Genomic DNA, 17,060 nt, shown 5'->3' on the forward strand with positions numbered 1-17,060 from the left:
GTGTTATAGAGGGCCCCCCAAAGCATGCATATATATATATATATATATATATATATGCTCCTATATATAACCATATGTGTAATATTATTATGTATGTGTGTGTATAAGTGTATATATATATATATATATATATATACACACTTATAATTATACACACACACTTATATAATTATATATGTGTGTGTGTGTGTGTATTTATATATAATGATATATATATATGTATTTATAGCCTTGTATATATAATTACTGTATTTCCTGGCGTATAAGACTACTTTTTAACCCAGGAAAATCTTCTCAAAAGTCGGGGGTCGTCTTATAGGGCGGGTGCTGAAACTTCTGAGACAGACTGGAGAATCTGCGGTCGCCGCATAAGGTGGGGGGAGCTCAAAAAAGGCCGCAGCCGCATCCCCTCCATATGTGGCGACCGTATGAAAGCAGCAATGGCGGCGCTGTACAAGTACGGTAGAAGAAAATCTTGGAGACAGGGAGGGCTGGGCGCCAGGCAGGGAGAGCTGACCAATCCAAGCAGGCTTTGTATACAACAAGTTTTCCTGCTAAGTACCTGCATGTCATAAGCATTTGAATTAAAATTACCATATTGAAATCGAATCTGATGATATTTTAATTTTTATTTGGTGTGCGTTGGAAGAGGGGTAGTCTTATATGGCTCTATATTTTAACTGGAAAAGCTGGGGGTCGTCTTATACGCCGGAAAATACGGTAGATGTTCTGGCAAAGGAGTTGAAGGCTGCAAGGGACTCCTTATTCCTGGCTCTCTCTCGGGCGCCCTCCTGTGGCTGCATTCAAGCATATTTCCCAATGCTGGCCACAAGAGGGCGCCTGAGAGCCATGCAGCGATGGCTCTTAGCCGGCTGCTCTTAGGCCTTACAAAAGACACAGGAGGGCGCTCGGGAGCTCCTAAACCTTTAATCCCATTGGCTGCCGAGGGAGACTGAGGACCGAGCCTTAATCCTTCCCGCCCTCCATTAAACAAAGCGGCTGCTATTTCCCTTCAGGGAGCCATGCCTCAGTGGAGACGCAGGAGGGCGCTCGAGAGCAAGAGATGAAGCGCTGTTTACTACTGACGTCACAGATAAGGGACAACACAAAAAGACTTGGGGAAGGGCCGCGCCCCTTTACCGCTGATGGCGCACTAAGCTAAAGCGCTGGCGTTCGGAATCTGACGACCTCAGTTCGAACCCCGCTTCGCCTTTTGCTAAAGCCTACTTAGAAAATATATTATTAAAAATATATTTATTAACTGAAGCTGAATTTATTCATTAATTTATTAAATATATTTAGTGACTGAGGCTGCAAGAATATATTTATTAATTTATTAAATATTTTTATAAATTGAAGCCGCAAGAATATATTAATTAATTAAATAAATATGTTTTCATTTTAAATTTATTATTTAATTTTAATTTTTAATTAATTTTTATTTTTAATTTAATTTTTAATTTTTTTTATATCCATGTGCCATCAAGTTGTTTCCGACTTATTGTGAATGTAACTCTCTCTCTCTCTCACACACACACACACACATATATATATGATATATAAACTATGGATTTGTCATGGCCCTCCTATGAGGCTGAGAGAGTGTGACTTGTGAGTGTATATAAACATATATAACTGTGTATACATTATTATATGTGTGTGTGTGCGTTTGTTCTTGTCTTATGCCTTCATACATGGTTATATATACATATAAATATATATAATGTAATATATATACATATACACACATATACATATGTGTGTATACATATATATACACACACAGTCTTTTATATAATATATATATAGAGAGAGACATATATATATATATATATACACACACATACACACACATATATATATGCAGACATATATTATTATTATTATTAATAACCTTTATTTCTAAAGCGCTGTAAATTTACACAGCATACAGTAGATATAGATATAGATATATAGATATATATATACACGCACACACACACTATTATATCCACAGTTATATATTATACTATATATAATTTTATGGGTGACTTGAATGTCAGTGTTAGGGGCCTTGGAGGACAGTTCCCATCATCCCCAGACGATGCAGAATTTGAGGAGAGGCCTCAAAGCCAGTCTTTCTGCGCCCTGGATCCTCTCCAATCGCTTTGTAATGAAATCCCCATCATCCTCTGTCCTTCGGGGGGGGGGGCGGCCATGTTTTCCCGGGGGCTGATGGGAATTGTAGTCCAAAAGGGGGAAGCGCCTGCTGCTGCCTTGCTCTCTGTCGCCCTCCGGTGGCGAACTTTGCGCACTGCAGGCTCCATGGCGTATGGCTGCGAGGCTTCTCTCGGGCGCCCTCCTGTGGAGACAACTGGCCAGGTCAAAGTTTTCGCGCAATTCCGCTCCTCTCAGGCATTTTTTTGCCCTCACTGTCTCGTAATTCCGCTCTCAGGTGCTTTTGCGCTCTCCTTCCTGGCTGTCTCCCGAGCGCCCTCCTGTGGCTCAAACCGCGCACTTCGGCCCAATGATTAGTGTTTTGTTGCTTCCCTGTCCTCGGGCGCCCTCTGGTGGCGGAGAACGAGCATTGCTGGCCATTCTCAGGCGCTAAGGGTCTCAGGGCTGGCATCTTTGGGTCCACATTTACAACAACAATAATAATAATTAATAATGAAGGGCAGGAGAGGCAAAGGCTTTGGTCCTGGGCCTCCTGAAGGGCTAAACCCTGCTGCCCTGGAGAACAAACTGGAAGCCATCATGGGCCTTTGGGACTAGAGCTCCCAAAAGAGCCTCAGGGATCATGGGAGGCGGGTTCCAGTCCTTTGGCCCCAAGCCCTGCTTTTCTTTCCATGGGGCCAAGTCCAGAGGAGCCCCGGGATTTCTTTATTTTTTATTTTATTTGTATATTTTGTTTTTTGTTTTTATTTTGTAATTATATATCTATTTTTATTATTTTTTAAATTTTAATTTATTTAGTCATTATTATTATTATTATTATTTTATTTATTTTTATTATTTTTTTTTATATCCTGCCCTGATTGCATCTTGTACAGGTGTGGGATAGAAATAAATTATTTATATAAGAAATAATTTAGTATTTATATAATAAATATTGTGTGTGTGTGTGTGTATACACACACACACACATGCACACATATACATAATTCTATATACACAGTTTTATATGATTATACACTCACAAGTCACACTCTCTCAGCCTCAGAGGAGAGCCATGCCAACCCCATATTATATTTTTTATTATTTTTAGTTCTTATTTTTCTTATTTTTCTTTATTTATTTATTATATTATTTATTATTATTATATTATTTATTTATTTTTCTTTTCATTTTTTCATTTTCTTTTTCATATTTTTCTTTTTCATAATTTTTTATTTATTTTTATATTTTTATATTTTTATTTATTATTTATTATTTCATTTTTGTTTATTTTTATTTATTTTATTTTTATGTATTTTTTTTAAACTCTTATATCGCTTTTTGTATTTTAAGAGGTGCATTGAGGGTTTTGGAATACATGTTTTTTAATCTTTGTAAACCGCCCTGATCGCATCTTGTATAAATAAATTTTATTATTATTATTATTATTATTATTATTAAAATATTATATATATGTATGTGTATGTATGTGGGTATATGTATATATAACTAGGATAGGATAGGACAAGACATTCCCTTTACCTGGCCCTTCCTGCGCTCTGATTGGCTCATAATGATTGGTTGTCGTCGTCATTGTTGTTGTCGTGTGCCATCAAGTTGTTTTCGACTTATGGCGACTATATCTCATATATATGTGTGTGTGTGTGAGAGAGAGAGAGAGAGAGAGAAACTATGGGGTTATTATGGCCCTCCTCTGAAGCTGAGAGAGTGTGACTTGTGAGTGTATATAATCATATATAACTTTGTCTACAGGATTATATCCCTAAGTAACCAAGGAGGAATGACCCCCAAATTTCACCTTGACTGCGCAACAACCCATTTAAATAAGAAAATGCTTAAACCTATTATATCCCACTGTCTTGATATACCTTGATAAGGCTTATCACTCCCAGCATCCCTGACGCATTGCAAGGCATGATGGGAGTTGCAGTCCCTCCACATCTGGAGAGGTTCAGGATTCTTGGCCCGATTCAAAAGCAAATCAATTAAAAATACAGCATTTTGCACACACAAAATAGTTGTGCGGTCTATATAATGCTAACTAGGCATTCAATGCATGTTATCTAAGTCATCCTTGTTGTTGTTGTCGTGTGCCTTCAAGTTGTGTCTGATTTATGGTGACCCTAAGGGGGTTTTCTTGGCAAGATCTGTTGAAAGAGGGGCTGGAGTGGGTGCATTTCGAATAGATTCATTCGTCAATGCAAACCACAAGTGGGTTGTTTTATTATTTTGCAGCAAGAAAATGCAATCGAGGCAAATGTGGCGTGAACTGCTCTCCGCTGCCGATCTGATCCATCAATTCAGATCGCAAAGCGAGTTATTTGTCAGTGGGAATGCAGTCCAAATATCAAAGAGTTCTAGGGTATAAAATATACCAACATGGCGGCGACTTTGAAACCAGGACAAATTAAAAGAACTGACCCAGAGGATCAGTTTGAGGATCAGTTATGAGGATCACCGAGAACTGCCAGGATGAAACCAAGCCAAGTGGGAACATAATACGCCTAAAATCAATGTAATCCCCGCAATAGTGGCCATGAAAGCCATCATCTTACAAGTAGCTGGGCTGGTTTAACAGAAACAGATGAAGGCAAAAATCCCAAGCACCTGTACTTCTCCAAATCTTGCCTGCACCCCCCTAAGCCCTGCCTTCAAACTCTATGAATGCTCTTGAGATTCCCCCTTTTGCAGAATGGACAAGCTTTCTGGATCTCAAATAAGGGACACCATTTATAATAAGGAATATCTATACTGTAGAAATGATCCAGATCCTCACCCCTTTATACGGTCTAGCTCCATCCTGCAGAATCCTAGGAATTGAAGTCTTGCAAAGTCTTGAGCCTTCTCTGCCAAAGTGTGCAGGTGTCACACTGAACTACCAACCCCAGGCTTCTGTAGGATGGAGCCAGAGCAGCTAAAGGGGTCTTAAACTGCATTATTACTACAGTGTAGATGCACCCTGAATTCCTAATGTCGTACTTGGACTTGGTGGGAATGACTATAACCTTATCACGTATCCAGACACGCCAGTCACTTGTGGCTGGAGCTTTCCATGGTTACTTGGGCGAAACGTCATGGACACACCGCTGCATGGCTAGATGGTCACCAAACCCCCAGCCCTCATCGTTTTGCCTGAGGACTATATGCCCAGTTGTGTATATTGTAAATTATCAAGTCAGAGGAGGCCATGGCATGCTGCTGGAAAGCTTTATTGCTAAAGAGGAATGCAATGAGACTGGTCAAGGACTAGGGATTTCAAAGCAAGAACAGAGAAAGAGAGATCAGCGGAGAGGGGTCCCTCCCAGTCTAACTGGGATTATAGAAGTTAGGGGACTGGGGACAGGTGCGGATAGTAGGAAAAGGCAATGGGAACCTCCCAAGGAACTGGGGGAGTGGATGAGGGGATGTTCAACCTCTAAGATACCCAGGTCTGGGGGAGCTTTAGACTTAGAAGTGTAGCAGGGGGTCAGTGGCCGGTGGCCGCAGTCAGAGAGGAGGCCTTCTGCTTTCTTGTGGAAAGAGAGATTCCTGGGTGGCATCAGCTGGGTCTCCTAACCGTCAAGTGGTTCTAACTAATTTCTCCGACCAAGTACAGGTGAGAGAATATAAACTGGGGACGGCTCCATCGCTCCAGGGTTGGATCCAGTTGGGTATCCAGAGTAACCTGGGATGTGCACTTGGACGTTGCAAGATATGACACTGAGTGGCACGAAGCTCATCTTGGAGAGATGAAGAAGAGTCTGGAAGGACAAGAACGGAAGTGATGGTTATAACCCAGGAAGCCCTGAATGGCTGAATCCCAAGCCCTCTGGCCAATGGCATCCCCAAAAGAAGCCTGCCTTGAGATGCTCAGGAGATCATCATCATCATTATTATATTTATTTATATCCCATTTTTTGTCCAACAGTTGGGACACAATTTTAAAAAGGAGAGACTCTTCTTCCATTCCTGCTACCTTCTCTACTACGACTGTTGGGAACATGGGTCTTCGCAGTGGCTGGCCCTAAGCACCAAAAGTGCTGGTTTTGAATGGGAAGTGCTGGTTCTGGCCAAAAATACTCCAAATGGCTTTGGTCCAGGCCACCTGGGCATCATTGCTCCCCAGTCAGACCCTCCCTGGGCCGCCAGAGCCTCAGTCCATTCCTTTGCAGGCAAAGACCTCTCCTTATTCCTGGCAGCAGGGTTTTACTGCAGCCTTGGGTCCATCCTGGGAGAAAGGTAGCATACAAACAGAGTAAATAAAGATTTGTAGGAATTCACACTGGAGGTTTTTAAGGGAAGGGGTTTTGAAAGGATCGTGAGTTATTTCACATTGCTCTCTATTGAAACTCCTTTTAAATCGTGGCAAGAGACCTCTGGTCAGGTCTCCAGGTGCTTGTTTCAGGCCATCCAGGTTGGATGTGTCCCCTTGCATTCCAGCCCCATGGAAAGGCCCATGGGCTGCATCCAAGGAGGGCTTTTGGGACCAGCGATGGATGGACGCCCATCTCCTCTTCCAGGAAGACGTCTGCCTTTCTTTGCCACTAACTGGATGCCAGCGGCTGAGTGTTGCAACCCAGGACTTGCTACCTGAGACATAACCAATCCTCCTTATTGTTCTTATAACCTACTCTGCCTTTTCGCCAGCTCTGGGATTCAAGCCAAGGCGGCTCGCTACTGTGCAAGGAGATGCAATTTAAAGAACACAACATACAACACTTAACGTATAATTAAACTATTAACAGGATTAAAAGGGATAAAAACATGCACATTTTTTAAAAATTGAGAGGATGTAGGAAACTTTATTTTTACTTACTACATTGCACCTTTTTTTCCCAGGCAGGGACTCAATGCAGCTTAAAAACCAAACAAACACATTGTTGAAATTTGCAAAATGTAAAAGTTAAAACCCACGAAACAACCAGAAGAAATTAAAACCAGGTTAATTTAATACATATATTAAATATATGGATGCAATGCAATGTAATTTTTGTAAACACTTTATTATTTTGTGCTGGTCGTGTGCCGTAATAAATTATTGTATTGTATTGTATATTAAAATGCACACACGCCGAGAGCACAGCAATACCTAACACATTGTATAAGATGGATCCTTTATTTTTCATTATCAAGTGTCTGTTGGAGTAGAAAAGTCTTTGCTTGTCTCAGAAAGGAAAGTAGTCTGGTATCTTCTGGACACGGATTGTCCTAATGGCTACCCAGGAGTTCTTGTTGCAACTCTTTGAAGTGTTTTAACTGCATTTTATTATAGTTTTGTTGTATTGTGGATTGTTTTAAGGAGGGAGGGGATGCTGGGACTTATTTTATTGTACTGTATGTTTTATTGATGTAAGCCGCCTCGATCTTATTGAAGAGGCAGGAAATAATAATAATAATAATAATAATAATAATAATAATATCTGGGAAAGGAAGGGAAGGGAGTTGCAGAGATCCTGGGAGCATCGACCAAGAAGGTCCTGCATCTCTCATGTTTCCACCGGACGCACCATCGACATTTCAGACTTTGCTATCCATACATCCGTCTGTCAGTGAACATGAGTTTCCCCTGTAGAATTAATGTCCCCCAATATCTCTGCCCCTGAAATATCCAAGAGGTTATCTCCTTCCTTCCTTCCTTCCTTCCTTCCTTCCTTCCTTCCTTCCTTCCTTCCCTGATCTGAGAAGAGAAGGAGCTCAAGACAACTTACCAGAAGCTCAGCAGCAGAAAGCCAAGGAAGTCAGAAGACGCTGTTGGAAAAAGGGGAAACCGCCACCACTTTTATATGGTTCTTTACAAGGCCTGAAGGCTAGGCTTCAGCACATACCGATATTGGTTTTGTAAACTATAGGCCACCTGGGTTTTTTTTTCCCTTCTAGATTTTTCCTGCCCTGTTTACTCTAATTAAGTTCCCAGTTTACAACCATCGAACGCCATGTTCCAAAATTGCAGGGTCTGGAGGTGTGTGTTCTTGGCAGACCTGGGATGCTCTCTGTGTTCCTCTAATTGCCGTCTGGGTATTTTTTGCTGATGAACCCAAACTCCGAAGGAGCAGCTGGTAACATAAGTCATCCTCGTCTGCCTGGTTTGTACCGAAAGCAAAGACGCTTGTGCCGCGTGTCAGCATCCACAGCATCGCTCTGGATCTAGGTGCAAAGGAACACACCCCACAAAAGGATCAACCCTGATGGGCCAAGTAGTTCCCAAGGAGAAGGGTGATTTGGACCCCAACGGAAACCCCAACTCCAACAGAGACATCCATTTAGTTGTTCAGCGTTTCCGAATATTGGGTTTTTCCAGAAGTCGTTCTTCCTTGGCGCTCTATATTTGTCTGTCCTAACTTTGTGTTTCCCAACCGCAGCCACGCTATGGTTGCTATGTGCCTTCATTTCCGACCTACAGAGACCCTAAGGTGGACCTGTCCCCTTTATTTCATGGATATGTCACTTTTCCCCCTAAGATGTCTTGGCTCCTTGTGTTCGATTCCAAGACAGCCATGAACCTTTGGCGGGGGGAAAGACGCCGTTATTAGGAAGCTTTTGATATAAAGCATTAACAATGATTGCTGTCCATGCCTCTGTTCTGTGTATACAACTAAACTTTCTGGTCTGTAGGGATACTGTCTGTTGGAATAGATAATAACACCGTGGCATTTCGAAACAAGCATGCCTCCGTAGAGAGTCACTACTAGTTTTCCTTTGGAGGAAAGGTAAAATACAAATCCTGCCCCATCCAACATTTTGCAAGCTCAGGAGAGGAACGGGAGGTAGCCTTTTGGCTGAAGAGCGGGGTGTAAATAAATAGATATTATTATTATATTATTAGAAATCACAGCTTCCCGGACCAAACTCTCTTCCGCTCTGCAGGCCTTCCGCTTCCTAAGATGTCACCAAGCTTCCTATAGTTTTCCGAAGGAGCTTCCCGTAGGTTTCCGAAGCATCGGAAACCTCCGCGAAGCTTCTTCCTCCGAGGTATAAAACACCAAATATGACGGAGACGTCAAAACCAGGATTAATGAAAGGAACCAGGCCAACACTTTTACGAGGAACACTGAGAACTGCCAAGAAGAAACAATGCTGTCCTACATTTTACCTCGCGATTGCAGCGGGGAGCGGAGGCCAAGCGGCAAGGGAAAGCCTCCTCTTAAGGAGGCTTTCCCTCCCCGCCTGGGCCCCGCCGCAATTGGAGGCCAGGATCGGGCCTCGCCTCTTTCCTGGCCCCCGGAGGGACCAGGAAGGAGGCGAGGAGCCCGCCGGCGATCGCCGCGGCCTCGCCTGCTTCCTGGCCCCCGCAGGAACCAGGAAGGAGGCGAGCAGGCCGGTGGCGATGGCCGGGGCTTCGCCTCCTTCTTGGCCCCCGCGGAGGCCAGGAAGGAGGGAGGAGGCTGCAGGGAGGCGGGGAGGTTGGCGCGGCTGCGCCCAAGAGGCGCCGCGTCCCTGCAGCCTCCTCCGCCTCAGGCCTCGCTGCCCTCCTTTTCCTCCGCGCAACCATGCGCAGGGGAGGAGGAGGAGGCCAGCGAGGCCCCAGGGTTGCCTAGCAACCCCGCTGCAACCGGGCTTTTCCCGGTTTTTGGCTGCACCCATGCCGGGACCGGGCAGGTGCAGCCAAAACCGGGGAAAACCCGGTTGCAACTGGGTTATGGCAACCCTACGTATGGGCCCCGAACCAGGGGCTGGGGGCCAAACCGGACCGGGACCGGGAGGGAGCCCCCAAAAGCGGATTTGTCCCGGGGACCGCCGGGATATGGTATCCCTAAAAGTGACAGATAATGGGAGTCCGTTCCCACTCCCAGAACTCCAACTTCCAGCATGCACCGAGGGAAAAGCACGCCTCACGTGACAGAAAATGGGAGTCCTTTCCCAATCCCAGAACTCCAACTCCCAGCGTGCAATGCGGGAAAACGAGCCTCATGTGACAGAAAATGGGAGTCATTTCCCACTCCCAGAACTCCAACTCCCAGAATGCAATGCGGGAAAAGCAGGCCTCACGTGACTGACAGAAATTGGGAGTCCTTTCCCACTTCCAGAACTCCAACTCCCAGCATGCAAAGTGGGAAAAGCACGCCTCACGTGAGAGAAAATGAGAGTCCTTTCCCACTCCTAGAACTCCAACTCCCAGCATGCAAAGCGGGAAAAGCACGCCTCACGTGAGAGAAAATGAGAGTCCTTTCCCACTCCCAGAACTCCAACTCCCAGCATGCAAAGCGGGAAAAGTTCAGCTCACTTGACAGAAAATGGGAGTCCTTTCCAACTCCCCGAACTCCAACTCCCAGCATGCACCGAGGGAATAGTATACCTCACATGACAGAAAATGGGAGTCCTTTCCCACTCCCAGAAGTCCAACTACCAGGATACAATGCGGGAAAAGAACGCCTCATGTGACATAAAATGGGAGTCCTTTCCCATTCCCAGAACTCCAACTCCCAGGATACAATGCGGGAAAAGTTCAGCTCACGTGACAGAAAATGGGAGTCCTTTCCCAGTCCTAGAACTCCAACTCCCAGGATACAATGCGGGAAAAGCATGCCTCATGTGACAGAAAATGGGAGTCCTTTCCTGGTCCTAGAACTCCAACTCCCACGAGGCAAAGCGGGAAAAGCTCAGCTCATGTGACAGAAAATGGGAGTCCTTTCCCACTTCCAGAACTCCAACTCCCAGCATGCACTGAGGGAAAAGCATGCCTCACATGACAGAAAATAGGAGTCCTTTCCCACTTCCAGAACTCCAACTCCCAGCATGCAAAGCGGGAAAAGCATGCCTCATGTGACATAAAATGGGAGTACTTTCCAACTCCCCGAACTCCAACTCCCAGCATGCAAAGAGGGAAAAGTTCAGCTCACGTGACAGAAAATGGGAGTCCTTTCACACTCCCAGAACTCCAACTCCCAGCATGCACAGAGGGAAAAGCGTACCTCACGTGACAGAAAATGAGAGTGCTTTCCAACTCCCCGAACTACAACTACCAGCATGCAAAGCGGGAAAAGCTCAGCTCATGTGACAGAAAATGGGAGTCCTTTCCCACTTCCAGAACTCCAATTCCCAGCATGCACTGAGGGAAAAGCATGCCTCACGTGACAGAAAATAGGAGTCCTTTCCCACTTCCAGAACTCCAACTCCCAGCATGCAAAGCGGGAAAAGCATGCCTCATGTGACATAAATTGGGAGTCCTTTCCAACTCCCAGAACTCCAACTCCCAGCATGCACTGAGGGAAAAGCGTACCACACGTGACAGAAAATGGGAGTCCTTTCCCACTCCCAGAACTCCAACTCCCAGCATGCAAAGCGGGAAAAGTTCAGCTCACGTGACAGAAAATGGGAGTCCTTTCACACTCCCAGAACTCCAACTCCCAGCATGCACAGAGGGAAAAGCGTACCTCACGTGACAGAAAATGAGAGTGCTTTCCAACTCCCCGAACTCCAACTACCAGCATGCAAAGCGGGAAAAGTTCAGCTCATGTGACAGAAAATGGGAGTCCTTTCCCACTTCCAGAACTCCAATTCCCAGCATGCACTGAGGGAAAAGTGTGCCTCACCTGACAGAAAATAGGAGTCCTTTCCCACTTCCAGAACTCCAACTACCAGCATGCAAAGCGGGAAAAGCATGCCTCATGTGACATATAATGGGAGTCCTTTCCAACTCCCTGAACTCCAACTCCCAGCATGCAAAGCGGGAAAAGTTTAGCTCACGTGACAGATAATGGGAGTCCTTTCACACTCCCAGAACTCCAACTCCCAGCATGCACCGAGGGAAAAGCATACCTCACGTGACAGAAAATGAGAGTGCTTTCCAACTCCCCGAACTCCAACTCCCAGGATGCATGGAGGGAAAAGCATGCCTCATGTGACAGAAAATGGGAATCCTTTCCCAGTCCTAGAACTCCAACTCCCAGGATACAATGTGGGAAAAGCACTCCTCATGTGACAGAAAATGGGAGTCCTTTCCCACTCCCAGAACTCCAACTCCCAGGATACATTGCGGGAAAAGAACGCCTCACGTGACAGAAAATGGGAGTCCTTTCCCTCTCCCAGAACTCCAACTCCCAGCATGCAAAGCGGGAAAAGCATGCCTCATGTGACATAAATTGGGAGTCCTTTCCAACTCCCAGAACTCCAACTCCCAGCATGCACTGAGGGAAAAGCATACCTCACGTGACAGAAAATGGGAGTCCTTTCCCACTCCCAGAACTCCAACTCCCAGCATGCACCGAGGGAAAAGCATGCCTCACGTGACAGAAAATGGGAGTCTTTTCCCACCCCCAGAACTCCAACTCGCAGCATGCACCGAGGGAAAAGCAGGCCTCACGTGACAGAAAATGGGAGTCTTTTCCCACCCCCAGAACTCCAACTCGCAGCATGCACCGAGGGAAAAGCAGGCCTCACGTGACAGAAAATGGGAGTCCTTTCCCACTTTCAGAAATCCAACTCCCAGCATACACCGAGCTGATCTTTTCCCGCTTTGCCTGCTGGGAGTTGGAGTTTTGGAAGTGGGAAAAGACTCCCATTTTCTGTCACGTGAGGTACGCTTTTCCCTCGGTGCATGCTGGGAGTTGGAGTTCCGGAAGTGGGAAAGTACTCCCAGATTCTGTCACGTGAGGTACGCTTTTCCCTCTGTGCATGCTGGGAGTTGGAGTTCTGGGAGTGGGAAAGGACTCCCATTTTCTGTCACGTGAGCTGAACTTTTCCCGCTTTGCATGCTGGGAGTTGGAGTTCGGGGAGTTGGAAAGGACTCCCATTTTATGTCACATGAGGCATGCTTTTCCCGCTTTGCATGCTGGGAGTTGGAGTTCTGGGAGAAGGAAAGGACTCCCATTTTCTGTCACGTGAGGCATGCTTTTCCCTCGGTGCATGCTGGTAGTTGGAGTTCTGGGAGTGGGAAATTACTCCCATTTTCTGTCACGTGAGGTACGCTTTTCCCTCAGTGCATGCTGGGAGTTGGTGTTCTGGGAGTGGGAAAGGACTCCCATTTTCTGTCATGTGAAGTACGCTTTTCCCTCGGTGCATGCTGGGAGTTGGAGTTCCGGAAGTGGGAAAGTACTCCCATTTTCTGTCACGTGAGGCATGCTTTTCCCTCGGTGCATGCTGGGAGTTGGAGTTCTGGGAGTGGGAAAGGACTCCCATTTTCTGTCACGTGAGGCATGCTTTTCCCTCGGTGCATGCTGGGAGTTGGAGTTCTGGGAGTGGGAATGGACTCCCATTTTCTGTCACGTGAGGCATGCTTTTCCCTCGGTGCATGCTGGGAGTTGGAGTTCTGGGAGTGGGAAAGGACTCCCATTTTCTGTCACGTGCACTGAAATTTCCCGCTTTGCATGCTGGGAGTTGGAGTTCTGGGCGTGGGAAAGGACTCCCATTTTCTGTCACGTGAGGCATGCTTTTCCCTCGGTGCATGCTGGGAGTTGGAGTTCTGGGAGTGGGAATGGACTCCCATTTTCTGTCACCTGAGCTGAGCTTCTCCCGCTTTGCCTCCTGGGAGTTGGAGTTCTGGACGTGGGAAAGGACTCCCATTTTCTGTCACGTGAGGCGTGCTTTTCCCTCGGTGCATGCTGGGAGTTGGAGTTCTGGGGTGGAAAAGGACTCCCATTTTCTGTCACGTGAGGCATGCTTTTCCCTCGGTGCATGCTGGGAGTTGGAGTTCTGGGAGAAGGAAAGGACTCCCATTTTCTGTCACGTGAGGCATGCTTTTCCCTCGGTGCATGCTGGGAGTTGGAGTTCTGGGAGAAGGAAAGGACTCCCATTTTCTGTCACGTGAGGCATGCTTTTCCCTCGGTACATGCTGGGAGTTGGAGTTCTGGGAGTGGGAATGGACTCCCATTTTCTGTCACCTGAGCTGAGCTTCTCCCGCTTTGCCTCCTGGGAGTTGGAGTTCTGGACATGGGAAAGGACTCCCATTTTCTGTCACGTGAGGCGTGCTTTTCCCTCGGTGCATGCTGGGAGTTGGAGTTCTGGGGTGGAAAAGGACTCCCATTTTCTGTCACGTGAGGCATGATTTTCCCTCAGTGCATGCTGGGAGTTGGAGTTCTGGAAGTGGGAAAGGGCTCCCAATTTCTCTCAGTCACGTGAGCTGAACTTCTCCCGCTTTGCATGCTGGGAGTTGGAGTTCGGGGAGTGGGAAAGGACTCCCATTTTCTCTCAGCGGGACCCAGGATGCCTTTATAGACAACTATAAAGACAAAGCAAAATCGTGATATTGAAATTTCAAGCAGACATTCACAGTTTCTTGCAGGTTTCTGCATCATCATCATCATCATCATCCTTGTTGCAATGTAGGAACCTCTTCCTATCATTGCCACTTTATTATTGCCTTTGCAAATTTTCTTGTCAATGAAGCCATGCCCAGCAGCAACAAATACTGCATTAACTCAAGGCATAAAGTGATAGATACATGATCACTCCTTAAATCCATACTCCTTTTGCAAATGCTACTTGCATGTGTTTTTAGAGCAAAGCAAGCAAAACATCCCACTTTTGCTTTTAAATGCAATTTTGCCCTGAAATAGACCCAGTCCCTTCCCAGCCCCCCAGACTACAATTCCCAGATTGCAAAGGGGAAGAAAGTAGGTGGAGAGGAATTGCTCCTTTGCTTGCTGGGAGAAGTAGTTCTGGGTCTAAGAACTACATTTCCCAGAAACCACTTTGCTGGGGGGAGTGGAAGGAAGAAAACAACAAGGTCAGAAGAAGGGAAGGAAAGGGAAGGCAGGTTGGTAAAGGGTTTCCCTGGAAGGACAGGTGAGGTGGCAGGGATTTTGGGGGCTTGCAAGGTTTGCATGCTTGCTCAGGTTTCTTTTTTACCTTGCATGCAAAAAAGGTTTTGCATTTTTGCATGCCCAGATCATGGCTGCAAGAAAGCGTTTCCTCCATCCCCAAACCCATTTGGTCCATTGCATTGCATCTGTTCCTTTGTAAATCGCCATTCAAAGTGGAAGCCATATCCCTAACACTGGATTGCCAATGCAATGGGCACAACCAACTGTGCCACCCATCCTCCCCTGATGCCCCTTGAAACCCTTTGGCCAGCCTTGCAGGAGAGGAAAGAGAGAGGGATGCCTTGCAGGATGGAAAGGGGGGAAAGTAACTTTTTAATTTAATTTTTAATGTTTTGCCCAGAATCTTTCCAAGCCAGAGTAAGGGATGCTGGGTGTCATAGTCCAAAAAGGTGTTTTCTGCAAGCTCTGGCTGTGTGTGTATCTACAGTGAAGTCTTTACACTCTTTACATGCTCAGAGGGAGGGAGAAGAAGCCTTGAATTATAGGGGCCTCCAGGTGTTGTTTCACTACAGTTCCCTCCTGTTCAGCCCTTTGGGGGATGATGGACATTGCATTCCAACTACACACAAATAGACACACCCAGTGACACGATTGCTGCGTATTGCCTTCCAAGGGTGGTGAAGGAAAAGTACTCTGCACTTGCTCAGAGGACATATGTTACCAATTGCAACTGGGGAGATTATTTGTTCATAATCTGAACATCCCCGAAATTCGAACTGGGGTCCCGTCACCCAGATTTTACCTTGTTCTCTGCCATTAAGGTACTGGATGCTCCTGAATTCTTTGCCTGAAATCTTGAAAAATGTCTGGTTTTTGTTTTGGGGATGACAATAATAATAACAATACATCCATTAAGGTGACCCAAAGGTCTCTATTTTATTTGCAGGGTTGTTGCGAGAAGTAGAAATATTTAACATGTTTCCTAAACAAAAGGAAAAATACAAGGATGCTCTTCTTGGCATTTAGGTGGGTCCTCTTGGAAATTTCGGAGGAGTTTCTCGTCATTTGAATCCATTGGTTTGCGTCTGATGAGGCTGCATCCACACTGCAGAAATAATCCAGTTTGACCTCACTTTAACTGGCAAGGCTGAGCTATGCAGTTCTGAGCCTTCTCTGCCAGACACAATTCTGGTGCCACAATAAACTACAATTCCCAGGACTCCCTAGCACTGAGCCGGGGCAGATAAAGTGGACTCAAACCGGGTTATTTCGGCAGTGTGTTTTGGACCATTGTCACGCCGCAAAACAAAAACCCTTGTGTCTCCGGAGCAGCCGAAAACAAGCTGGCTCCGTCTTCTTCATAATATCAAGCGAGTGACAATATGCCATTTGATGGTTATGTTTTGATTGTGCGCTTGCTGCATTCTTTTGGAGATGTTTTAAATTGTGTAGGCCGCACGCTGTTTGGCAGGTTTTATTCTTGTTTCATTTTGATTTTTGCTAGGTAAAGCACTGTGCAAATTCTATAATAATAGTAATAATAGTTTGCCTCCCACCTTTCAGTTCTCGCCGCTCGATCCCCAATGATTTCATCCAGCCTGCTGGCGCTCCGCCGTAGCCTCCTCTGCCCATCCTTCACTGCCCGCGTCTTTTCCTCACCCGCCATGGAGAAGAAGCCCGTGGAGATGGAGATCCGCGCCAAACTCCAGCGAGCCTTGGAGCCGGTCCACTTGGAGGTCATCAACGACAGCCACATGCACGCCGTCCCCCGGGGTTCGGAGACACACTTCCGCGTGGTGGTGGCCAGCCGCCGTTTCGAGGGCCTCTCGCTCATCCACCGGCACCGGCTGGTCAACGACATCCTCCAGGAAGAGCTGACCGGACCCGTCCATGCCCTCTCCATCCAAGCCAAGACTCCCCAGCAATGGGAGAAGAACCCCAAAATCATCCAAGCCCCTGAGTGCCTTGGAGGGTCCAAGGATGACCCGCAAATGTCGGGCAAAGTGGAGCGAACGGGACCCATGTAGACCCTTTGCGGGTGCCGCCGGATCCGTCTCTAAAGCCGTACCTGTACCTGCCTTGCAGGAATAAATTCTCCATTCCTAATCTCACTTTATTATGTTTGCCCGTGCCTTAATTTTGTTTGCTTTCTCTTTAAAAGGGGATCTACACATATATGTATGTGTGTTTTTGGGTAGCGTTGGGCTACTTTTTGCTGTTATTTCT

The 17,060-nt window shown here is 46.2% G+C and overlaps 1 protein-coding gene across 5 annotated transcripts; it reads left to right on the forward strand.

The window, feature by feature from the left end:
• Window positions 1-14,752: 14,752 nt before the first annotated feature.
• On the forward strand, window positions 14,753-16,945 carry BOLA1 (bolA family member 1). 5 transcript variants are annotated; one of them, XM_089483580.1, is made up of 2 exons: window positions 14,753-14,856; window positions 16,398-16,945. In XM_089483580.1, the coding sequence occupies exon 2, from the start codon at window positions 16,418-16,420 to the stop codon at window positions 16,859-16,861; it is 444 nt and encodes a 147-aa protein (XP_089339706.1). In that variant the 5' UTR covers window positions 14,753-14,856; window positions 16,398-16,417; the 3' UTR covers window positions 16,862-16,945. The 5 variants fall into 5 exon arrangements, with proteins under 5 accessions (XP_089339706.1, XP_089339705.1, XP_089339702.1 ...); XM_089483579.1 differs by having other exon boundaries at window positions 14,769-14,797; XM_089483576.1 differs by having other exon boundaries at window positions 14,777-14,827.
• The last annotated feature ends 115 nt before the right edge of the window (window positions 16,946-17,060 follow it).

The sequence above is a fragment of the Sceloporus occidentalis genome, unplaced genomic scaffold, assembly GCF_023333645.1.
Source record: "Sceloporus occidentalis isolate IW3139 unplaced genomic scaffold, rSceOcc1.0.p SCAF_20, whole genome shotgun sequence".
NCBI classification, from domain to species: Eukaryota; Metazoa; Chordata; class Lepidosauria; order Squamata; family Phrynosomatidae; genus Sceloporus; species Sceloporus occidentalis.